The sequence below is a fragment of the Girardinichthys multiradiatus genome, chromosome 13 (assembly GCF_021462225.1).
Source record: "Girardinichthys multiradiatus isolate DD_20200921_A chromosome 13, DD_fGirMul_XY1, whole genome shotgun sequence".
In the NCBI taxonomy this organism is placed as follows: domain Eukaryota; kingdom Metazoa; phylum Chordata; class Actinopteri; order Cyprinodontiformes; family Goodeidae; genus Girardinichthys; species Girardinichthys multiradiatus.
This window is the reverse complement of record NC_061806.1, coordinates 39,946,743-39,971,861: the sequence shown is the minus strand read 5'-3', so window position 1 is coordinate 39,971,861 and position 25,119 is coordinate 39,946,743. Positions and strand designations below refer to the sequence as shown.

General features: G+C 42.2%; 2 protein-coding genes across 2 annotated transcripts in view; one reads left to right on the top strand and one right to left on the bottom strand.

Moving 5' to 3' along the window:
• The first annotated feature begins 829 nt into the window (after positions 1 to 829).
• On the top strand, positions 830 to 13,367 carry rnf5 (ring finger protein 5). The gene is made up of 6 exons (XM_047383458.1): positions 830 to 1,240; positions 8,001 to 8,019; positions 9,532 to 9,644; positions 9,724 to 9,781; positions 9,867 to 9,978; positions 11,617 to 13,367. The coding sequence occupies exons 1-6, from the start codon at positions 1,026 to 1,028 to the stop codon at positions 11,733 to 11,735; spliced, it is 636 nt and encodes a 211-aa protein (XP_047239414.1). The 5' UTR covers positions 830 to 1,025; the 3' UTR covers positions 11,736 to 13,367.
• Positions 13,368 to 14,418: 1,051 nt separating this feature from the next.
• The window catches only part of slc44a4 (solute carrier family 44 member 4), a 34,893-nt gene continuing 24,192 nt past the window's right edge, over positions 14,419 to 25,119 (bottom strand). Inside the window, exons 16-22 of the mRNA XM_047383457.1 lie at positions 23,519 to 23,613; positions 23,189 to 23,292; positions 22,949 to 23,022; positions 22,799 to 22,869; positions 16,722 to 16,816; positions 16,557 to 16,641; positions 14,419 to 14,952 (exon numbers count right to left, since the gene is read on the bottom strand). Of these exons, the coding sequence (XP_047239413.1) occupies positions 14,852 to 14,952; positions 16,557 to 16,641; positions 16,722 to 16,816; positions 22,799 to 22,869; positions 22,949 to 23,022; positions 23,189 to 23,292; positions 23,519 to 23,613 (625 nt within the window). The 3' untranslated portion in view covers positions 14,419 to 14,851. The remainder of the gene's footprint in view (positions 14,953 to 16,556; positions 16,642 to 16,721; positions 16,817 to 22,798; positions 22,870 to 22,948; positions 23,023 to 23,188; positions 23,293 to 23,518; positions 23,614 to 25,119) is intronic.

Sequence of the window (25,119 nt, the reverse complement as noted above, 5' to 3'; positions counted from 1 at the left end):
GAATGAATGAATGAATGAACAAGACAAGTAACGGGAGGTAACGAAAAATTTAACATAATGTACCATATATTTACCGAGCTGTAATAGGCCTATAGAACTAAACAGCTTATCAAATACTTATCAAATATCTAGTTGTTAGAACATATTTAATTCTAACCAATAAAAATAATCTTATATAGCTTTTTCCTGCTAACAAATATCTTATAAATTATTTTGCTCGGCATCATTTCAATGGTAATATTGTCAATTACTTTGCTCTATTAATTTCAGACCTTTAAACTTATGATATTGTAAATGTTGGCCTTCTTGGAAGGAAACATATTTCAAAATTAGGGAAAATTGAAAATATTCTTCTCAGTACTTCAGCAAGACCAATTAAAGTTTAAAGTCTAGTTCTACACTCTTTACACGCATTTATTTACTTTATTCACAATGTAAATAAATAAATACGCACATAACCGTTACATAAGATTGCTAATTGCAAAATCAATTTTAATTAATAGATGTACATATGTTCTCTTGAAAATAAAAATAATCTTAAATAGGTTTGCTTGTTGAAAAACCAGGCTGGACATTACAACCCTTGCAGAATAAAACAAAAACTTGTTTTTTCTAAAATCACTAAAGGTGTTTTAAGACCTCAGTCAGTATCAGAGTCTTTATAATTGTGCTGGTTAGTATGCATCAAAAATATTATTCATTATTTATTTATTTTAAAGCTAATTTTATTTTAAATAATTTCAATACGCACCCATCCGACATGGGGCGAATGGCCACTCAGGGGGTGTGTCTCAGCGTCATATACGTAAGCCATGACGTAGGGTTAGCCCCGCCTCCAGAGTTTTCCTTCCGGAAACAGACCTGAAGCAGGTAGCGTTGAGATATCAGCAGCTCCACACGGTTCATGGTTGGTGTTAGCGGCAGTTACCTCTGACTTTTAGAGAATTCCGGCCCGATTCGGGCCCCGCTGAAGTTGTTTGGGCCCCGTGTGTTCCTTTTTCTTTACCCGTTTGGCGGCTAACATCATGGCGGCCACGGATCCCCGGTTTTCGAGTAACGGCGGGCCGGCCAGTACAGGAGGATTCCAGGCGGGGGAGAGCAGCAGTGACCGCGACGGCCCAGGCGGCAGCAGCGGCGGCAGCAGCGGAGAAAGCGAGCGGGATCGGGCTACCTTCGAGTGTAACATTTGTTTGGACACTGCCAGGGACGCGGTCATCAGTATGTGCGGCCACTTGTTCTGGTAGGAGGCGGTGGGTTTAATGTGCTGGGGTGTTTTTGTTTGGGTGGAGTTTAGCCGTGTGCTCGGCCTCCGTTACCCTTACTTTGGGTTGCTTCTAACGGCGGAGTCACGCCCCGCTACGGACCGTTGGACCAGCTTGTCTGACAGCTGCCAAGATGGCTCGTCAGTTTTGATCAGTTTTATCCTTTCCTGGAGAAAAGTTTTGACTATCTATTATTATTGTGCTGCTTGATTAACTGGTTTACAGTGGGAACATGTGATCACTTCAGAAAGAAAGATCATATGATCTGATTTAGATTCAAGGACGCATTTTAAATACTAGTTTTTGAGATTAAGGCCATTTCTTTTCCTTTTGAAAATAGGAAAATATAAAAAAAAAACAATTGACCAAATTGTATTAAAGACCATGTAATGTATTAAAAGAAGAAAATGTTTATTCAAAAATGCTTTTCTAATGTGAGCCCGTGGTGAAAACAAAAATCCTGAAAAGAAGAGACTTTTAAAATGAAAATCAACGATAAATGGTGAAAGATTTAAAATAGTCCGAACATATAAAACATGACTAATCTTTATACCAACACAGCCAAACGTTTGGAACAATTAAAAGTTAATAAGAACTAAAATGTCCTGGGACTCAGGAGGGTTAAAGCATTTTATATTACACAGGTCCAGATTCCTCCACTAAAACGTTTTAATGCTCTTGTAAAATCAGTATGTTTTTGTTTAGAGCACTTTTCTCTTTTACACTAACAGTTTGTATTCAACATAAACTAATCAATGTCTGCTCCACCTTTTAGAAAAGCTGTTGTCTAGCAGCTGTTCTAGTACTTCTCTTATCTCAGGTTAGCCCAACCTTGGGCAAGACTTCACCTTCGAACCATCCATGGAAAATGAAAACATGCTCAGTGATGTGTGCGTCTCTGGGCCTGTTCTTGTTCTCCAGTTCAGGCTAACGAGATTAAAGCCAAGGAGCAGGATCTAGGTTAGCTCTAATAGTATAATCCCAGGAAAAAGTTATGTTCCTACACCTGAATACCCTTGGAAGGTCGTGGGTCTATATTTAAAGGGACTCAGACTTTTGTGTGTTTTGGCAACACATCATGGAGGAGGTTGTGATTCCAGACATTCTCCTTAAAAGTTATTTTCTCAGCAGGAAAGTCTGTTGCCGGGTCAAAGAGGTTGAACAGAGGTATTGGGCTTTATAAAAGCTGACTTGTACTTACGGATCCTTGTCCTTATTTATTTGTTTTTACACATGGTGGTTGTTATTTGGATTGATGTTTATATGCAATGTGAGTGATAGAAACGAAAGTCAAATTCCTCGTTTTTGCACACAAACCTGGCCAATAAAGTTGATTCTGATTCTGGAAAGTGTTGAATTTGATTTCGGTTTTATCTAGCTCTGGATGAAAGCAGAAAAAAACGAGGCAGAATATGAAAATGATTTGCATTTACCATTGTAGTTCTTCAAAGGTATCAAAAAAAAAGCAGAAAAAGTTCTTGTGTTTTGAGAAAGTTCACCATGAAACCATCTTTTCGGCTTTAATCTTTTTTCTTACACATTGGTAAAGTTGTGCTCAACAGCTTCTGTCTGTGTAGCTTCAGTTAGACGTCAATAATAAAACCGAAACAGCAGTTAGGTGATGCATTTACGGTATCCCCATCCTTCCCTTAAAGACCAGCGCCCGGAGCATTGAAAACATTATGTGGGTAGAACGCAGGGATTTTAATATAACATTTACAGTAACTTGTTTTGGACCCAGGTCTGGTTTTTCCGCTGGTTTAAGGAGCAGATGCTGCACAGCGTCGTGTTGTGGTATGTGCTGATGTAATGTAGTTGCCATGTTGCTTTAATCCCCTCTGCTCCTGGAAGCCGTACTTAATGTGATGAAACTGTGATGATGAAATTCGTCAGCCTGGAGAACAGGGGTCAGTTCACCTGCTGCAACTTCAAATTAACGTTACGGCGGTGCTGTGGTAATTACAGTTAGGTGCATGGGATATGACTTTATTGGCCATAATTGCTTATCGGTACTTTAATACATCACCACAAGGCCCAGTGAGTTGTCTTTTATTGTTAAAAGCTTGAGCTTTAAATCCTTTCATGTTTTCTTGATCTGAATGACACACTTATCCAGCCTTTGCTTGTAAACATAAAGCTAATTTATTGAGTCTGTTAAACAGATTCCCACCAGAGGGAATCAGAGTAGTTTGTTATAATAGCATTTGCTTAAATGCTCTTGAGAACAACAGTCCAGTACTCAGCAGCAATCTGTGAATTTTCATTTCTTTTTAGTTTGGCTCAGCTGGTGAGGTTCTGTTTGTTTCTGAGCTCACTTGAGGCTACGTGGATCACCAGCTCTGAATATTTGTGCTGTTATGAAAGCGAGAGGAGGACAAAAACAAGTTCTGCCAGTTCGTCTGCATGAACCAAGTTACAAGTTACTTAATGCATGTTTACGGGGGGGTACGTCTGTGATCTGGATACATTTTGGGTTCAAGAAGCTGCTACTGCAGCTCTACCTCATCTGTTGTCATTTGATACACATATATTGCTGCACTAAAATGTATTTTTCTTATTTGTGACAGTTCAGTTAAATGTTACTTAGCCCGCGAGGGGACATGGGGGAATTTTTCTTCTTTTGTGTTATCTCACAATACTTTGTGGGAGAGTTTCCAAACCAGATAACTGCAAAAATGAAACAAACCCTACACCCGTTTTTGAGATTTATTGAGTTTTATTTTGAAATCGGCCTTAAATAAAATGATCTTCAATCAGACTTAAAGACAGTTTTTATCCACAAACTGTTAAACTGCTGAACTCTGGACAATAATACTGCACGAAACCACATCTGTGACACTTTATTTGCTTATTATTGCTGCATGATGTGTACTTTTTTTGCACGTCACTTTTGTTTTTAACGTGATTTGAACGGTTCTTCTTATTCTAAGCATTTAATCGCATTGTTGACCGAATGTGAACCAGCATATGATACATAAACCATATCAATGCCATATCAGTTTGTTTTGTGAGCAGTTTGTCATCTGTGCTGCTGTTCCAAAATGCGCAGCGTTCTCAAGGTGATTAACAACTTTTGCGTGTGGACGCAAAATAAAAAAAATCCCCCATGTCCCCTTGCTCTGTAAAATGTCACTTTAAAAGTTGGAAAAAAGTAAGCAATGATATTTTCTCATATTTTTCAGAGAGTAACAGAAAAAATGGCGGTATATCGTGATATGTTTTTTTCCATATCGACAACACTAACCCGACCTAGTTCAATTCACTTCAATTCAGTTTATTTATATAGCGCCAATTCACAACATGTCGTCTCAAGGCACTTCACAACAGTCAGGTTCATACATTCCTATTAATCCTAACAATTGAACAGTTCAGTCAGATTCAGTTATTTATTCAAATTGGGTAAAAAGTTTTTCTATCTAAGGAAACCCAGCAGATTGCATCCAGTCAGTGACTTGCAGCATTCACTCCTCCTGGATGAGCATGTAGAGACAGTGGACAGTCACTGGTGTTGACTTTGCAGCAATCCCTCATACTGAGCATGCATGTAGCGACAGTGGAGAGGAAAAACTCCCTTTTAACAGGAAGAAACCTCCAGCAGAACCAGAACCAGGCTCAGTGTGAGTGGCCATCTGCCACGACCGACTGGGGGTTTGAGAGAACAGAGCAGAGACACAAAAAGAACAAAGAAGCACTGATCCAGGAGTACAGGTCCTTCTCAAAATATTAGCATATTGTGATAAAGTTCATTATTTTCCATAATGTCATGATGAAAATTTAACATTCATATATTTTAGATTCATTGCACACTAACTGAAATATTTCAGGTCTTTTATTGTCTTAATACGGATGATTTTGGCATACAGCTCATGAAAACCCAAAATTCCTATCTCACAAAATTAGCATATCATTAAAAGGGTCTCTAAACGAGCTATGAACCTAATCATCTGAATCAATGAGTTAACTCTAAACACCTGCAAAAGATTCCTGAGGCCTTTAAAACTCCCAGACTGGTTCATCACTCAAAACCCCAATCATGGGTAAGACTGCCGACCTGACTGCTGTCCAGAAGGCCACTATTGACACCCTCAAGCAAGAGGGTAAGACACAGAAAGAAATTTCTGAACGAATAGGCTGTTCCCAGAGTGCTGTATCAAGGCACCTCAGTGGGAAGTCTGTGGGAAGGAAAAAGTGTGGCAGAAAACGCTGCACAACGAGAAGAGGTGACCGGACCCTGAGGAAGATTGTGGAGAAGGGCCGATTCCAGACCTTGGGGGACCTGAGGAAGCAGTGGACTGAGTCTGGAGTAGAAACATCCAGAGCCACCGTGCACAGGTGTGTGCAGGAAATGGGCTACAGGTGCCACATTCCCCAGGTCAAGCCACTTTTGAACCAGAAACAGCGGCAGAAGCGCCTGACCTGGGCTACAGAGAAGCAGCACTGGACTGTTGCTCAGTGGTCCAAAGTACTTTTTTCGGATGAAAGCAAATTCTGCATGTCATTCAGAAATCAAGGTGCCAGAGTCTGGAGGAAGACTGGGGAGAAGGAAATGCCAAAATGCCAGAAGTCCAGTGTCAAGTACCCACAGTCAGTGATGGTCTGGGGTGCCGTGTCAGCTGCTGGTGTTGGTCCACTGTGTTTTATCAAGGGCAGGGTCAATGCAGCTAGCTATCAGGAGATTTTGGAGCACTTCATGCTTCCATCTGCTGAAAAGCTTTATGGAGATGAAGATTTCATTTTTCAGCACGACCTGGCACCTGCTCACAGTGCCAAAACCACTGGTAAATGGTTTACTGACCATGGTATCACTGTGCTCAATTGGCCTGCCAACTCTCCTGACCTGAACCCCATAGAGAATCTGTGGGATATTGTGAAGAGAACGTTGAGAGACTCAAGACCCAACACTCTGGATGAGCTAAAGGCCGCTATCGAAGCATCCTGGGCCTCCATAAGACCTCAGCAGTGCCACAGGCTGATTGCCTCCATGCCACGCCGCATTGAAGCAGTCATTTCTGCCAAAGGATTCCCGACCAAGTATTGAGTGCATAACTGTACATGATTATTTGAAGGTTGACGTTTTTTGTATTAAAAACACTTTTCTTTTATTTGTTGGATGAAATATGCTAATTTTGTGAGATAGGAATTTTAGGTTTTCATGAGCTGTATGCCACAATCATCTGTATTAAGACAATAAAAGACCTGAAATATTTCAGTTAGTGTGCAATGAATCTAAAATATATGAATGTTAAATTTTCATCATTACATTATGGAAAATAATGATCTTTATCACAATATGCTATTATTTTGAGAAGGACCTGTACTTTCTATGGGAAGGAAAAGTAAATGTTAATGGATGTAGCTCCTTTAGTCGTTTCACCTAGAAAGAAAGAACAGATAAACTCTGAGCCAGTTTTCAAGGTTAGAGTCTGAAAGAGAGCACATATAATTAGTCACAGTAGAAGCTCAGTCAGTAGCCATGTCTAAGAGAGAGAAAGGGTTAAACACTGAAAGACAGGGCCATGTGGATCATCTGTAGAAGGTGAGCATTAAGTTGTTTTCAGCAGGTCGGACGATTCCCCTCTCCAGAAAGGTGTCACAGGTAGACACAGAGTCAGGCCAGGTGTAGCTTCTAGGAAGAGAAAAGAGAGAACATAAAGTTAAAAGCTGAAATAACAGCAAATAATGCAAAATTGGAGAGTAGTGTGAGAATGTAGCAGAGAGAGTGAAAGTGGTCATTAAGTCCTCCAGCAGCCTAAGTCTATAGCAGCATAACTACAGAGATAACTCAGGATAAACTAAGCCACTCTAACTATAAGCTTTATCAAAAAGGAAAGTTTTAAGTCTAGCCTTAAAAGTAGACAGTTTGTCCATCTAGAGCCCACTGATGGTCATTGTTATACTAAAAACTACAAGGATTGGGATACCTCCCTCTGTCAGACTGATTATAACCATTGGAAAAGAGAAGAGGTCATACAGGTAGCAGAAATGGAGGGTGTGTTCTAACTATTTTTAGTCAGGTTTTTATTTTTTCACCTCCAAATTTGGCTGTCGTTACTCCAAGAACAAACGCACCTATCGCCTCAAGAATCCGTCAGGTATGCATGTTCTCATTGAAGGTTTCAGCATGTTGACGCATCTGACTCCGGGGTGTGTCAGGACTCCTGTTGACCTAGCATGTTAGACCAGATTCCTTCATTTATTTTATGATTCAGGACAGGTTTTTGGATTGGGTTTCATTTATCCCTAAATCCCAGAACCTGTTGAGGCGTTGAGAAGCCAAGGGCTCTCACAAACATCTCTATTCCAGCTTTGTAACCCCTGGAAACTCTTTTTGTCGTTTCAATTATACCTGCATAAACTGACTAAAAACTATAGGACTCCAGTGAGTTATTTCTCCACACGACTGCATCCCGCATCCAAACAAGGAAGCAGGATCTGAGGAAATAGTTGTTTGCTCCAGATGGAACCAATTAATCCAAACAATGGGCAGCAGGGATGACTTTAATGAGACACGTTGTCCTTTGGAGGTTTTTGTTTTTGGGTGGTGAATTCATTCACATCTGTTCACTCCTGCAGCACAACCTCCTGAGATCATAGACTCTTCTCACTGCCACTAATCTGATACTTTAAATGAATTTTCTGCAGAAATGATGGCGGCGTTGACCTGAGCAGCTGACATTTAAAGAAAAAAGCTGTTGTTTGAATGTAAAGTAATGTTTGTGTTTCTCTTTCTCTCCGCAGCTGGTCCTGCCTTCATCAAGTAAGTAACCTGCCTTTTTGTCTCATTTATAGCGAACCACACACAAAATAGGACTATTTAATAGTGTACTTTAGGGAAAAGGTCCAAATATCTCCAGAGTTTAGATATTTTACAGCTAGAATTTAGTTTTGTAGTGTCTGAACTGTTTGAAAACAACATGAAAGCCTCAAATCAAGTAAAGGAAGTTGTCACGGAAATCTAATTTTCACATTTTCTAAAATGTTATCATTGAAAGTAACTGTTACCTTTAACAGGTAGCGGCCGTTTGTTGTTTCATATTACTGTCTTACTTTTCCATAATTTCCTTTGATTACACGCTCTTAATTAGATTTAATCAACTAAAAAATGCCAGTAATTAAAATCTTCTAATTTCGTAGATAATTGAACTAAATTTATCCATCAAAGAACATGTTTGATGTGTTTACAGATCGAAGGAAGCGGGAGTTTTTCAGGTTTGATGCACTGAATGATTAGGAAATACTTCAATCAATGGCAGCCGCTACTGCTTTTTGAAGATGCAGCCTTAATATGCCCACTAAGAGTCATAGTGTAAAGAAAGTACACCCTCTGTCAGTAAATGAACTGTTTAGCAGGTTCTAAAAAGATGTTTATGCTCCAGCATACATTGTCTCCTCAGCAGCCATCTAGGGCTGCAGAAGGTTGTTAATCCCCCATTCATTTACATCAGGTGTGTGGCAGCAGGGGAACACCTCAAACATGCAGGACAGTGGGTCCTGAGGACCAGGACTGAGAACCATTTGGCTACAGAAACTACAGGTCAAGACTTCAGAGGTGGCAAGGTCAAAAGCCACTTCTATATAGAATAGATGTTAACGATGCACTCGTCAGTTTTCTGGACGATTTCTGATCTCCTGTTTTGGTAAAGATTCAGTTCGCCGACAGAATTTGAAACAATTCAGACTTTTCTTTAGGATCTATTAACCAAAACGATGTGAGAACAGGATTAAAAAATATGTTTACCCTTCCTGCTATGACCAGAGCAGTAAGAACAGTCGCTTTAAAACAGGAGTTTACTACTTTTTTACAACATAAGAACGTTTGCTGTATAATGTCCAGCCTTCCTGTTATCCACCTAAAACATTACTCTCCCTTGCGCTCTGAATAAACCAGACATTTCTACATTCTGCCGAAAGCGGTTTACTTTTAAATAGCTTCTCTCTTTGTTGCTTTCCTTGAAATTCTTTTTTAAACACCTTCCTCATACTGAAAATTGCCAGCATCGAGTCTTCTTTGCTCAGTTACAGCGTCCACACTGAAGAGTGGTGTTGTCAGTGTGGACCTGATATCTCGTTGAATCTGTAGTAGATATGAATATAGGATTGACCTTGAGCTACAAGATAAAGCATGGATTTATGTTTAAATGTCCCACCCTGAGCAGCAGCTTCTGCCCTGAAGTACTCCAAATTGTCTTTTTTTTTTTTAACAGTTTTTGGTGATTTTCCCATCTGATCTGCACTTTGGTCCTGAAACCTTGTTTGCTGCTGTTTTCAGTGGTTGGAGACACGACCCAGCAGGCAACAGTGTCCTGTCTGCAAGGCAGGCATCAGCAGAGAGAAAGTCATCCCGTTGTACGGCAGAGGGAGCTCCAGCCAGGAGGACCCCAGGTATGCGGATGGTCATCTCTATGTTTGGTTCCGTTTCGGTGTTCAGATCGCTGTAAGAGCGTCTCTTTGTTCTGCTCAGGCTGAGAACTCCTCCTCGGCCTCAGGGGCAAAGAGCAGAGCCTGAAAGCAGAGGAGGGGTGAGCCTCCTTATGTTGTCAGATCATTTTCCTTAAACAATCATCATTTCTACACTTGACCAGTGGGTTTCCTCTCTGTGCCCAGATGTTCCCTGGTTTTGGGGAAACGGGCTTTCACATGTCTTTTGGGATCGGTGCGTTCCCTTTCGGCTTTTTCACCACCGTCTTCAACGCCAACGACCCGTTTCACAGAGCAGGTAAATAATTACACACAACTCCAGATGCCAAAGTCCAAACGATGCAGAATTTATTAGCACTCATATTTTTAGCAGAATTCAAAAGTCTGGTGTAGTTCAACTGGTGCTGGTTAGTCATTTTAGTTGGTACGTGTTTTATTTCTGGGCATCTTTTTTCATGTTTCCATGTTTTGTGTTTTTATGGAGAGAAACGGATTCTTTAGCCCTGCCTGAACACATTTTTAATCTATATAAATTATCTTTAAACAAACAAAATGTTTGCAAGTGTTATATTTTATTCTCAGATTTTCTCCCTAGAGCTTGAAGCAGATACATAAACCATAGACAAAGCCTTTCTTGTAGTATTTTAAAGTGTTCAATGCAGGATTGAGTCTGAACAATTGTGTGATTTGTTTTTAATATTTTCTGAAAGGTTTGGGAGCTTTAATTCTTATATCAATGTCAGAGATAAAAAAAAAAAATTTCCACATTGATTTATATTTAGATAGCATCTTTTATTTTTTAATTTGCCAAATCACAACTTGAGTTTTTGTCAAACTTGATTTTTGAGCAACAGACAGAAAACCCTCAAAGGCAATAAAATCAATAAATGACTACTTTTGTTATCTTTAAAGACCTACAGACCCAGTTAGATCACGGTTTTAAACTGGTCCTGTGGATCTTACAATGGGCTTGGTGTAGAAGCCAAACAGAACACTGAAACTGACACAGAATAAAGGCGTGACGCAAACTCTCCATCTAGTCTGACCGGGCTCGAGCTGTTTTGGAGAATTGGCAGGAATTTCAGTCTCTGGATGTGCAGTTAAGCACTCGCTGGCACACTTATGCTTAAGATAATCTTTGAATTTTACCAGCATGTTTCTTCTGACTGGAGGTAACCGTAAGGATTTGGAGTGGCCAGGCCTAAGTCCTGACTTAGCTCTGAGATGAGAGGGAGCTGAAGATTAGGGTGATGGCAAGGAGACCTGCCAACCTCGAAGGCTTGTAGCTCACCAAAGATGAATCCACAGAGTATCAGTGAAAACATTATTATTAGAAGGGTTTGATTGCTGTATTGCTAATAAATATTTTTCCACAAATTATTGAGAAGAGTATAAATAATTTTTGAACCTTTTGAAAATAATCTGAATGGGGATGTAAATAATATAGGAAGGTGAAGAAGTCAAATGAGGTTCAAGAACTATCAGCTTTTAATTCTACATGCTCCTTTTTAAACTGTTTCTGTACATCTAAGCTATATTCTTTTTCTTTTTAAACGTACGTTCAAAACAAATAAACTAAACAATCTGCCAGGCAGGGGGTATGAATAATTTAGGGCCAAACTGTACATGCTGTAATAGGAAGTATTGACTCTGGATGGCTGAATACCAACATATGCTGCGCTTTTACTTTTATTTCTAAAAACATTTTTAAAAATACATCTCTCTTTACACTTTCTAGTTATGCACTAATTGTGTTTGCCTGTCACACAAAATCCCAATAAACTTTATGAAACTTTGTGGTTTCAACTTGACAAAACATTCAAGGAATATAAATTCCCCTGCAAGACACTGATTACATACTCAGAATAGTAAAGTTAGAATTTAAATTGTAACATTTTAGCAGCTTCTGTGACTGAGCTCTCTCGTTTTTGTTCAGACCAGTATGCTGCGGATCACCAAGGCAACGGTAACCTCAACAACGGCAACAACAACTGGCAGGACTCCCTCTTCCTATTCGTGGCCATCATCTTCTTCTTCTGGCTGCTGAGCGTCTGACAACGGCTGGGACAGAGGACCCCGAAAAATAAAATAAAATGGACTGGAGCCACTGACATGCGTGCGTGCGCCCGCACACACACACACACACACACACGTTTTCATTATGTAACTTGAGAGAGTGCGGAGAGTCTAATACTTACAGAAAACAAGAAATACAGGTTTTCTCCTCCTTACAAAATTAGATCACTCTCCCCCGACACACACACACACACACACACACTCACTGTGTTATTGTCGTTCATGCAACACTCAATCCCAAATGAAGGTGGTCTGGGTCCACTCCTGTAGTTGTCTGCACACAGAGCCGGTCTATGTTGACTGTTCAGTGACAGTATTAAATGTTCAGGGTGAGCTGTGACTTTCTGTTTAAAGCTGTAGATGGAAAACAGGAAGATCATACTCAGTTTTGATAAAAAATAAATAAATAAATAAACCTTATTCCTCAAACGTGGAGGCTCTTAATGGAGCAGATAAGGGGAGCAGAAGCCGTGGGTAACAGACTATCCACAACGGGGGGGGGGGGGAATGAAAGAAACAACACAGTCGGTCGCATTGTTTATACGTTTGTCTTAAAAAAAACGCCATTACACTGTGAGGTCACCTGTGGATGGAGCTGTCCTTAACGTCACAGTTTGTTCTTGTGTCTTTAAGCCTTTCTTTCTGTTTTTCCCTGAATGCAACACAATTGTATTTGGAAAAATATCAGTTTAAACCATAAAGGTGCCACTCACAGAACCTTTGCAGAATAAATGAAAGTTCTTTGGACTTTTCCCCCCAAAAAACGTAGCGATTATGAGACACTTGTGTCACAGTTGACTTGTTTTGTTTTTCCTGTCTGTGTATACATAATATATTTGTATATATGAATATTGTAAATGCTGTTTTTATGTGTTTCTGAGTGACCAATCAGCTATGGGGATCGCCGACACATGGACGCCTTTTATAAAGCTAAAAGTGATCCAGATCCTGTTTCTCCCACTGGAAGGAAAATACCGTCCCTGTTGATGTGAATAATGAGGGGGCGCTGAAGTTTCCTTTTGTACTGGACGAATAACTGACACAAAATAAGGCCCCGGCTTTAACTAGATGTTTTGAACTAGAGCTGCACCGATCAGGATTTTTCTAACCAATACCGATTTCTGATTTTTGTTTTTTCAAAAATGTGCTTCAGGTTTTTGAAGGTAGTAGTTTTGAATCCCAACAGAAAATAAAGATCATCTTAATTTATACGAAATTCTTAGTTTTTAATGTTTTTAATACATTGGAGAAAAAAAAAACTGAATTCAGTATTTGACCTACTGATTACCGGACAGAACCAGTGGACTGGTGCATCTCTAGTTGAAGCATAACCTGAACTTCTATAACCTGTTTAATCTGGAGCTTGAATTTAATCCAGCAGTTTTTCAACCATGAATCAGGTCTTGTATGTTCACACCAGGTTCAGAAATGAACAGGGTGTCCACCGCGGCTGGTTGTGTCTCGCGTCTTTGTTGGAGGGACACTTTGTATCCCTAATGTGACACTAAAACAAGTTATTGAGGTTTCAAGATGTGAATCCTTTAAACAGACTAAACATGGAGCCTGTTGTGCAAAACCAAATGTTCTTGGAGATTAAACTTGGTTAAAACATTTGATGTTTGGTGCACTTTTGTGTCCGATTTACAAACGTGGCTTTTTAAAGATATTTTTTTTTGAACTAGTGGCCTTTATTTTAATTTTTTTGACAGTAGTCAGACAGGAAAGAGGGGTAGAAAGACGGGAGACATTCAGCAAATGTCGCCGGGTCCGGGACTCGAACCCGGGACGGCCGCTTCGAGGACTGTAGCCTCCGTATATGATCGCGCGCTTAACCCCGACACCATCAGCGCCGCGCACAAACGTGGCTTTTTCACTGGACTTCAACCTTTCCAACACCTAACTGGAAATAACATCCAACATTAATTTGTCCTCCTGCAGCAGATTATTTTACTTTACCCTTTTATTTTCTCTAATATTTAAAACATAAAGGCGATGTACCATGTATGGAATACTTTGGGGATCAACTGTGTCCATGGAGCTGATTCTTCGGAGGAAGAAGAAAAACATTGGTTGGGTGGATGTTCCCACTCTGCATTGGTCAGGATCTACCAAAGGCCATTCAAGGAAAGAAATCCTGTAAACCAGAATCAGGCTCCATGATGGTCGGTCCAAACTCGGACAGCTAATGTTGCTCCAACTACCAGGGTTCCTACAGTCTGGACTGGGACACTAGTCACTGTTTTCCAGAAATGGATCAGTTTGTATTTCCAGACTTTGTTCCCTCCTTCATTCCTTCCTATATCCATCCCACTTATCCACCCAAACATCTATTTGTCCATTCAGTCCATCCATTCTGGAGTCTTTTCATCTTTCAGTCCAAGCATCCATCTTTGCATTATTTGTCCATTTATGCGCCCATCCGTCTGTCCTTTCTCAGTCTGTTGTTTTTGCATGATCTCCATTTAAAGCTTGACTAGAAATATCTGAAATTCTGTGTTGAGACATTAAAATCTGCCTAAAATTGGAGTAACCCGTTTGTAAACATGCGTTTCAAAAAATAAGGAATTTCAACATGAAAAATGTGTAGCATCACTGATTCAGAAGGACGTGAATCTGTTGGAGATTAGATATAAAAAAGGGCTCATTATTTAATGGAAGCTGATGTTCTTTACAATTTTATTTTACAACTCTTATTGCAATCAAAGTGCATAAAATACAGTATTAAATAACATCTTTAAAAGAAAAACATCTAAAAATATTCTGCATTAATTTATTTTTTCTCCCTTTTGTTCTATAAATAAAAATTACATTGAGGGAGTTGATTTCAAAGTTTAAATCTTACATTCAAAGCTGGGGTCAGTGTGAAAAGTCTGGAGCAGGTCATTTAAAGTACGAAGTGTAGAAGTTAGAGACCATCTTTAAATATAAGTAAATATATAATTTCAAACACAGTCATTAATAAAAGGTGCAAAAAGCATTTTAGTTTTGGTAAATGTCTTAAAGGAGGAAATAAAACACAGCGGGCTTATTAAATGGACACTTAAACCTTCCTAAAGCAACTCTGTGGAGGTAAAAAGAAGAAAGATCATTGTTCTTCATTTTGCATGTTGGTTGGATTTGTTGAGGATCTTCATGAGGTTTGTGGACATATAATATGGCTTCTGCAGGGATCCATCGTTACGCTCCAAGTCCTCCACTGTGAGAACAACATTCACAACGCAACAAATTTTAATCAGTCGCTTTTAATTAACAGCGCCCTCTACATTCACTGGCACCTGCAGTAAAAAGACTTTAAATAAATACACATTTTACTAATCGTCCTTATTTGTCACATTTCCAGTTATTTTAAACATTTATTGAATTAAACTGACTGAACATAGGCAGGATTAAATGAGAAGTTATTTTCTTTTAGCTATTTCCTGTCTTAAGATCAACACTCACGAAATGTTCCCATCTCTTTCCCATTTTGAAGAGTGGCTACGTGAAATGGCACAAGGAAATGATGGGTTCCTAATTAAGAGCTCAAAGACACTGATCAACTTCAAAAAGTGAAATATAAATGGTAAAAACGTCAGATTTATTTTCTGTTTTTTGTTGGGGATGGTATAAAGGTGAAAACCAATATTTACATAGACTGTATAAAAACAACCATTTTTCTCCTCACTGACAGTAAATCAGACTAAGATGAACCTGTTTTACGTCAGGAGTACTACATTTATTTCTACTAGCTAAGAGGCACCCCAGGGAATGTATTTTTAAGGCAACACTTTGCTTCCTTCTGTGACGACATGCAAACATCTAAATAAATCAGTCAATATATCAGGAAGATAACTTGACCTCCACTAATCTGGTTCATCCTTGGGTACAATTTCCAGATGTCTGAAGGTGCAGACGATTAAACACCAGTGGGAACATCATGGGAATGTCCAACATTATGCAGTTCAGGAAGGAGACTCTAAAGATGTTCAGGAAAGTTCTTTGCCACAGAGATGAACGTGTTTTAGTGCCAAATGTGTGTCTGAACCACAAAACAAAAGCAAAAGACCTTGCTAAGTTACCAACTGAAGCTGTTGAGAAGAGTGTAATTTTCCATATGGGCTAAAGAGCTACTCAGCAAGGAAGCAGCTGTTATGGGAAAATTCTTTTTAATACGCTGAACTTCCCTTTACGTGTCATTACATTTTAAGGGAAAGGGGAGCACGTTGAAAGCCTAGGAACATCCTCCTAACTGAAGTACTGGGTTGGAAGCATCATGTTGTGGAGGTGTTTTGCTGCAGGAGGCGCTGGTGAGCTGTACTAAATAGATGGCATCATAAAGAAAGAACATCTCAAGTTTGGGTTAGATCCTTATAGATCTTCACAAAGGCTTATGTCACAACTCTGTCGTTCTGGTTTTGAAGGTATTGTCGATTAGGAGTGCCTACAAGACAATCCAGACTCTTCATGTGTCAATCCTACGTAGCGCTACCAGAACAGGGGCGTTACCCGTCTATCATCAAGAAACTCTTGAAGACCCAGCTTCGCAGAGAGCATCTACCCAACCACCTGCCCTTTTCTTCTCTACCCCCTCTACTATCTGTTTCTGCACTTCCCTCTAGGCTGCACACTGTCACTTCTTTTTTTGCATATTTATCAGAGGTGCCAATGAATGTGGAGGATGCTGTGTATCATTATTCTCTACCATCCATCTGATAATCAGTTTGGAAATGTGGGATAAAATGTGCTCTGTGGTAATAACAGATGACGGTGCACAGTGGCGCTGAATAAATTATGAGCAGTAAAACGTAGGGGACTACTCACGGAAGCAGAGGAAGAGTGTGTCGACACACATGTTGTAGACGCTGAAGAAACCGTGAGCTACGAGGTAGCTGCCGAACAGCACGGTCTGAGGCAACATGAACATACGTCAAAAACAAGACAGCTGGATGATTTATGAATGAAAATAAAGAGTGGTTAGCAGCTTACAATAATTGGCATCCAGTAGTAGTTGAGATTTTCAGACTGAAATGTGTCGCCTGGGAACCGAATCCGGCCAGAGAAGAAAAAGAACGACAGAACACCTGAAGAGAAAAACAAAAAGCACCGAGCTGTCACGTCGCTAGTCCCTACAGGTCCAGATAGCTGATCTATTTTCTGTTTTCTCACGATTATATCTGTAAAATAAAACCAAACAAACCAGATATAGTCACTGTAAATGACTATATTTTAGCCCATTTGTTTTTGTTTTTATTAAATGTCAGACAACGTCCCAGCATCCTGCAGTATAAATAGAAACCACTTTCATTTCCAGTCTGAAAGAACATCTAATTTATAACTTGACCTTCAACTATAACTGGTGCATTTTTACTGAAGTCTTACTGTTTTTTGCAGTGAACCAGAATTTTACTACATTCAAATCAAGTGTTATTAGTTTCTTAGACTTAACTCAGTTCTTTAATAGTATATACCACAGCTCAAGGTGAATTATAACAGGTATCATAACTGCTTTTCCCTAATAACGTAATGTTTGTAGAGCCAGATAATGTTCCCCTTTATACTTGCTAACATTATCTTGTGTCTATGAAAAACAAGCTCCACCAACAGCATCTACTGATGGTGTGTCAGCTTTCCAAATGCAACATTTAAGGTACTACCTGCACTGACCTTTCATAGACCCTCTAAGGGACACTGGAAGTTCCTGGTTAGGTTTTAACAATAGGAAACAGGGTTTTGTTTATGTGTTATTTCTTTAGAGGCAAGTGTTACAATGGTGTAAATAATAACTACCAGGTTGGTTCTCTTTTTGGCCTATTTTGTCACAATAAAATGTTTCAGAACAAACAAATTTAGTGCCAGTATAAAAGATAACCAGAGTAAACCAAAATTGTTTTTTTTTCCAATGATAATTTTATTTATTATATGATGAAAGCTATGTGAGAAAATAACTGCCACCTAAACCTGGCTGTGCCTCTCTTAGCAGCAACAGATAAGTGATAACTGGGATTGAGTCTTTTACATCACTGTGGAGGACTTTTGGTCCACTCTTCTTTGCAGAATTGTTTTAATTCAGTAACACTGGAAGGATTTTGAGAATGAATTGCCACTTTAAGCTCATGCCACAGCATCTCAATCAGATTTAAGTCCATACTTTGACTAGGCCACTTTAAGCCATTCCGACATGGACTTGCTAGCTTGCTTTGGCTCACTGCTCTGTTGCATAACCAGACTGTACTTGAGCTTTAGGCCACAAACTGATGGCTGGACGTTCTCCTTCAGGACGTTTTGCTAGAGAGCAGAACTGATGGTCCCATCGGCTACAGCAAGTTCTCCAGGGTTGGAATAATGATATTTTTCCTAAATACTTGTTAATCGTATACCTGATGTATTGGGACCTTCCAAAAGGTCTTAATTTTGGAACCTTTTGATGGGTCTTTGTGTTCTTTTTGGCCTGCAGCGATTTTGGCTTTGAAACTTTGACAGACTTTTAAGACCTCCTGGAAGAGTCGTCATTTTGGTAGGTCTGCCAGACCTGGCAAGGTTTACCACCGTTTCATGGTTTCTCCATTTGTGGATAAAGTCTCTCTCTAGGAGTGCTTCCACCAAAAGAACTCTTGTTCTTGAACCAATTCAGTTTGGGTGCCTTTGAACCCTGGTATTTTGTTGAGAACTGACATGCATTTCCACCAGTTTGGGGAACCAAACATGCGTCATCAACAGTGGGTGTTACACAACGCTGAATGAAAGCGTAGTAGCAAACTGGCAGAGCTGGATGATGTGCAGAAAAAGGGGAAAATGATAATACCACAGCATACATATTGTTTAAATCGCTTCCAGGTTCGACCTGCCCACCGGTGACATCACAGGTTTATGCAGAAAAACCAAGTATTCTGCAGTGCCTGAGTTGAACCTTAATTCGCACCCTGGAACTTCCCTTTTGTAGGCGGAAATGTGACATTGCATGAAACGCGTTGGTGGAAAAGGTTATCTGTGGTTCACAGGAGTCCTAAAGTCTTAGAAATGGCTTTTGTAGCTCTTTCTAGACTAATTATCTCAATGAATAGAAATTCATTAGATCGGGGCATATTGTGTTACTACATGTTGTCATACAGCCTCTATAGCTGCTTTCTTGTGTTCTGGCTGTAATCAGACTGGGTGTGGCACTGGAAATTTAACACAAAATGTTCATGATTTAACAACGAGGGGGGGGCATATACTTTTTCACAAAGCTCTAAGTTGATCTGGACGTTTTTTTAAATGTAAATGAACTGAACTTATACAGCGTCTTTTCAGTCATACTGACCACAGCCTATCACACTCACAAGCGTGAACACGTTCATACACCCATACACAGATTGGTAGGGAACCTGAGGTCAAGTGCCTTGCCTGGGGGCAGATCAATAGGTGGCAGGAGGAAGATGTAAATGAACCCACAACTTTCACATTGGAAGATGACTACACTGAGCCACAGTATTTACCCAGGTTGTCTGTGGCTGAAGAACAAAATATCGAGGTACGTGACGTCGCCCGGTACGGCGGAGCCGGGGTCCCACCCTGAAGCCAGGCCTGGGGTCGGGACTCGTCGGAGAGCGCCTGGTGGCCGGGTTGCTCCTCGCGGGACCCGGCCGGGCCAAGCCCGAACGAGAGACGCGAGGCCATCCCCCAGTGGGCCCACCACCTGCAGGGGGAACCGTGAGGGACCGGTGCAAAGAGGATTGGGTGGCGGACGAAGGTGGAGACCTCAACGGCCCGATCGCCGGATGCTTAGGCTGGCTCTAGGGACGTGGAATGTCACCTCGCTGGGGGGGAAGGAGCCTGAGCTTGTGCGGGAGGTCGAGAGATATCGACTAGAAATAGTCGGGCTCGCCTCCACGCACAGCGTGGGCTCTGGAACCCATCTCCTTGCTTGAGAGGGGTTGGACTCTCTTCTACTCTGGAGTGGCCCACGGGGAGAGGCGGCGGGCTGGTGTGGGTTTGCTTGTTGCCCCCCAGCTCAGCCGTCTCGTGTTGGGGTTTACCCCAGTAGATGAGAGGGTTGTATCCCTGCGCCTTCGGGTTGGGGAGAGGTCTCTGACTATCATTTCAGCCTACGGGCCGAGTGGCAGTGCAGAGTACCCGGCCTTCTTGGCGTCCCTGTCGGGGGTGCTGGATAGTGCCCCTCCCGGGGACTCCATTATTCTGCTGGGGGACTTCAACGCCCACGTGGGGAACGACAGTGACACCTGGAGAGGCGTGATCGGGAGGAATGGCCTCCCCAATCTCAATCCGAGTGGTGTTTTGTTATTGGACTTCTGTGCTAGTCACGGATTGTCCATAACGAACACCATGTTCAAACATAAGGGTGTCCATCAGTGGACTTGGCACCAGGACACCCTAGGCAGGAGGTCGATGATCGACTTTGTTGTCGTATCATCAGACCTTCGGCTGCATGTTTTGGACACTCGGGTGAAGAGAGGGGCTGAGCTGTCCACTGATCATCACCTGGTGGTGAGTTGGATCCGCTGGAGGAGGAGAAAGCCGGACAGACTTGGCAGGCCCAAGCGCATAGTGAGGGTCTGCTGGGAACGCCTGGCAGAGCCCTCGGCCAGGGATGTATTCAACTCCCACCTCCGGGAGAGCTTCGACCAGATCCCGGGGGATGTTGGAGACATAGAGTCCGAATGGACCATGTTCTCCGCATCTATTGTCGATGCTGCTGCCCGTAGCTGTGGGCGTAAGGTCTGCGGTGCCTGTCACGGCGGCAATCCCAGAACCCGGTGGTGGACACCAGTAGTAAGGGATGCTGTTAAGCTGAAGAAGGAGTCCTATCGGTTGTGGTTGGCTTGTGGGACTCCTAAGGCGGCTGACGGGTACCGTGAGGCCAAGCGTGCTGCAGCCCGGGCTGTGGCAGAGGCAAAAAAACAGGCCTGGGAGGAGTTCGGTGAGGCCATGGAGAAGGACTACCGGTTGGCCTCGAAGCGATTCTGGCAAACCGTCCGTCGCCTCAGGAGGGGGAAGCAGTGCTTTGCCAACACTGTTTATAGTGGGGGCGGGAGACTGCTGACCTCGACTGAGGACATTATCGGGCGGTGGAAGGAGTACTTCGAGGATCTCCTCAATCCTGCCATCACACATTCCGTGGTGGAAACAGAGGCTGGGAACTCGGGGTTGGACTCTTTCATCACCCAGGCTGAAGTCACCGAGGTGGTTAAAAAGCTCCGCGGTGGCAAGGCTTCGGGGGTGGATGAGATCCGCCCTGAGTACTTCAAGTCTCTGGATGTTGTAGGGCTGTCATGGTTGACACGTCTCTTCAACATTGCGTGGCGGTCCGGGACAGTGCCTCTGGACTGGCAGACTGGGGTGGTGGTCCCCCTTCATAAGAAGGGGGACCGGAGGGTGTGTTCCAACTACAGGGGGATCACACTCCTCAGCCTCCTTGGTAAGGCCTACGCCAGGGCATTGGAGAGGAGAGTCCTGCCGATAGTCGAACCTCGGCTTCAGGAGGAGCAGTGTGGTTTTCGTCCCGGCCGTGGAACACTGGACCAGCTCTATACCCTCTACAGGGTGCTCGAGGGTTCATGGGAGTTTGCCCAACCGGTTCACATGTGTTTTGTGGACCTGGAGAAGGCATCCGACTGTGTCCCTCGTGATGCCCTGTGGGGGGTGCTCCAGGAGTATGGAATCGGGGGCCCTTTATTAGGGGCCATCCGGTCCCTGTACGAGCGGAGCAGGAGTTTGGTCCGCATTGCCAGCACTAAGTCGGACCTGTTCCCAGTGCATGTTGGACTCCGGCAGGGCTGCCCTTTGTCACCAGTCCTGTTTATAACTTTTATGGACAGGATTTCTAGATGCAGCCAAGGGCCGGAGGGGGTGTGGTTTGGGGACCAGTGGATTTCGTCTCTTCTTTTTGCAGATGACGTGGTCCTGCTGGCCCCCTCTAGCCAAGACCTACAGCATGCGCTGTGGCGGTTCGCAGCCGAATGTGAAGCGGCTGGGATGAGGATCAGCTCCTCCAAGTCCGAGGCCATTGTACTCGACCGGAAAAGGGTGGCTTGTCCTCTTCAGGTTGGAGGGGAGTTCCTGACACAAGTGGAGGAGTTTAAGTATCTCGGGGTCTTGTTCACGAGTGAGGGAAGAATGGAGCGGGAGATCGACAGACGGATCGGTGCGGCTGCCACAGTAATGGGGGCGCTGTGCCGGTCCATTGTGGTGAAGAGAGAGCTGAGCCGAAAAGCAAAGCTCTCAATTTACTGGTCGGTCTACGTTCCTACCCTCACCTATGGCCATGAACTTTGGGTCATGACCGAAAGAACGAGATCTCGGATACAAGCGGCTGAAATGAGCTTCCTCCGTAGGGTGGCCGGGCACTCCCTTAGAGATAGGGTGAGGAGCTCGGCCATCCGGGAGGAGCTCGGAGTAGAGCCGCTGCTCCTCCACATCGAGAGGAGCCAGTTGAGGTGGCTCGGGCATCTATACCGGATGCCTCCTGGACGCCTTCCTCGGGAGGTGTTCCAGGCACGTCCCACCGGGAGGAGGCCCAGGGGACGGCCCAGGACACGCTGGAGGGACTATGTCTCTCGGCTGGCCTGGGAACGCCTTGGGCTCCCCCTGGAGGAGGTGTCTGGAGAGAGGGACGTCTGGGCGTCTCTGTTTAGTCTGCTGCCCCCGCGACCCGGTCCCGGATAAGCGGAAGACGACGAGTACGAGTACGAGACGAGTCTGTGGCTGATAATAAAATGAGTTTGATGGTCAGAAACACTGAAGTGTGACTGGATTTGTAGGGATTCATTTCAATGTAAAGTAGGAAAATCCTTTTATATTTGTTTTTAATGTAATCATTAGGTAACTAAAAGCTCCTTTTACTCTCAAATCCCTTTATTTACATGCATTTAATCTCTCAAACCAGAACCAGTGACTGTTCTGTAGCCATTTGGAACTGGTAACAGCCTCCTTCTCACTTAAAAAAAGAATTCAAACATACAAAATAATGTTAAACCAGGTTGCTACATGTTTCATATTAGACAAAAAGCTCAATTGTTCTCTAATAAACCTGCTGCATATGTTTACAGCAGAAATGACCTCCTCACCTACTCCTCCAACCACAAGCAGCTTTCCAAAAAACAGCAGGATGTCGGTCACCTTGTCGAGCACCACCACCCTGTGAGGAGGAGAACCAGAACACCGTCATGCAAAGCTGTGGAGGATAGAAACAAGACTGATTTGACCGCAGCGCAAACCTTATGATGTTTCTCATGAGCAGACTGAAAGCGTTCTTGGCTGAGACGCAGAAGTTCTTCCCATAAATAGCAATCTGACAAAAGAATCAAATATTTACAAACAGTACTCGGTTTTTTATGGATTTACTTGAGCAGCTATGTAATGATGGTAAAATGAGTGAAAAAGACTCGGGTTCTGTGCTTGATGTTTAATTAAACTCTTCTACTACAGTAACAGAAGCCTGCAGATGGTTGCCTCACCATGATGTAGGCGTTCCGGTTGAGGAACTTTATGAACTTCTCCAGACACCAGAAGCAGCACTTCAAGCAGCACAGTAAAAAACGGGCACAAGGATTTTGTGCCGCTGGAGACGAGACATTAAAGAAACATAAAGATCAAGATAATTTTATTTAAACACGTCAAACTTGATCTTTGGTCAAATAACCGTCCCTCAAAAACAAAAATCTGTTCTTCAGTACATCTGTATTTTAATCATCTCAAATGATTTATTTACAGCAAATATAGCTTATAATAACATCTTGAAAGTCGTGTTTTTATCTGAACAGAGAAATTGGCTGAAATGGACTCACATCTGGTCTTGTGGTCGATGTATTCCAGTATAACCCTCACGATCTGAATCAGGGTCAGGATTAGAGCACCAAACGCTAGAGAGCCCACATGGTACCTACATTAAAGAATAACCATTATACCTCTCAGTTTATTTGAGAATGTAACTTACTGCAAATAAGCCTTATAACTACACTGGGACTCCAGTCAAAGGTTTGGACAGTATAACAGAGCACTTTTAAAACGCTTAAAGTCTTAAAACCCCAATAATCTGTTTTCTTTCCCTCCAAGCAGTCCGACTTTCCTGCAACTGTTTTAAAGTTGCCTTGATCAGTTGTTCTTCAGGTTCAGTCTTTCAATGTTTCTCTGTTAACTTTCACTGCTTTCTCACGATCTTTCTGTCCAGTCAATAACTTCTTGGAGAACTTTGAACTTAATGAAGCTGTTTTGAACATGACCAGCTTGAAGTGAGCTCAGCTCATCCTGGCATCATTAAACTGCACTCTATCTGGGAGAGAACAAAATAAGTAAACTGCAATTAGTTGTGGGGGGGCACTTAAATACTTGATGCGTGAAAAAAAAAAAGTGTCATGACATTTCCTTTAAAGGTTCTGGCTCGGTGTCTGCTGGCTTTACTTGAGCCTTGTTCATGCTGTCATGCAAACATATCTGTCCTTGAAAAGACACTATATTGATAATAAGTATGTACTGTCTTTTTTCACACCAAGCGAGCCTGCTGCAGGCAGGGAGGGAAATCAGGTGTTGGTTTGCAGACAAACACGAGGAGAGGTCTGAAGCTGCAGCTTATTGCTTTCTGGCACTAACTTTGTTCTCAGACCGTCGTACATCTGAGCAGAAAAGAAAGCGGTAATTTTGTCAGCTGATTTAAAATGTTATTCAAGAGGAACGCCAACCTTTTAGGGCTTTAAAGGTCAGTCAGTCATTTTCTACCGCTTATTCCATAGTGGGTTGCGGGGGAGCTGGTGCCTATCTCCAGCAGTCTATGGGCAAGAGGCAGGGTACACCCTGGACAGGTCACCAGTCCATCGCAGGGCAACACACAAACAACCACGCACACACTCATTCATACACCTAAGGGCAATTTAGAGTTACCAATTAACCTAACAGGCATGTCTTTGGGCATGTCTGATAACCAAAGCAGGTAAATATGGAAATAAAAGCAGCTTTATTGGGAATTTGGTCAAAATAAAATAAATTTTGTAAAGAATAACTGAGAAATGGTTCATGCTGGGAATTTGAAAGTTTAACTTACAAACCACGACTCTAAGCTGAACTATGAATTAGCTCTTGATAAGAGTGAAATACACAAGACTGGTGACACCATAATCTAAAGTATATGCTTAAAATAGACAAAATGGCAAACTGAAGTGTCAGGAGATGAACAGTGTCTAAAAGACAAAGAAAATGAATCCGACAAAGACCTAAAACAGGACCATATAGGACCATCTTCCTTCATTTAATAGGTAGGTCAGAGTTTAATGGCCTAAAATAATAAAAAATATTCCTCTGGTAAAGGTCAGAAACTGGTCTTAAAATAAATAAAAAGCAGTCCAAAGTCCAAAGAGAGAATACATCCTGAGAGCCTGAACATCTATTGGTCCAG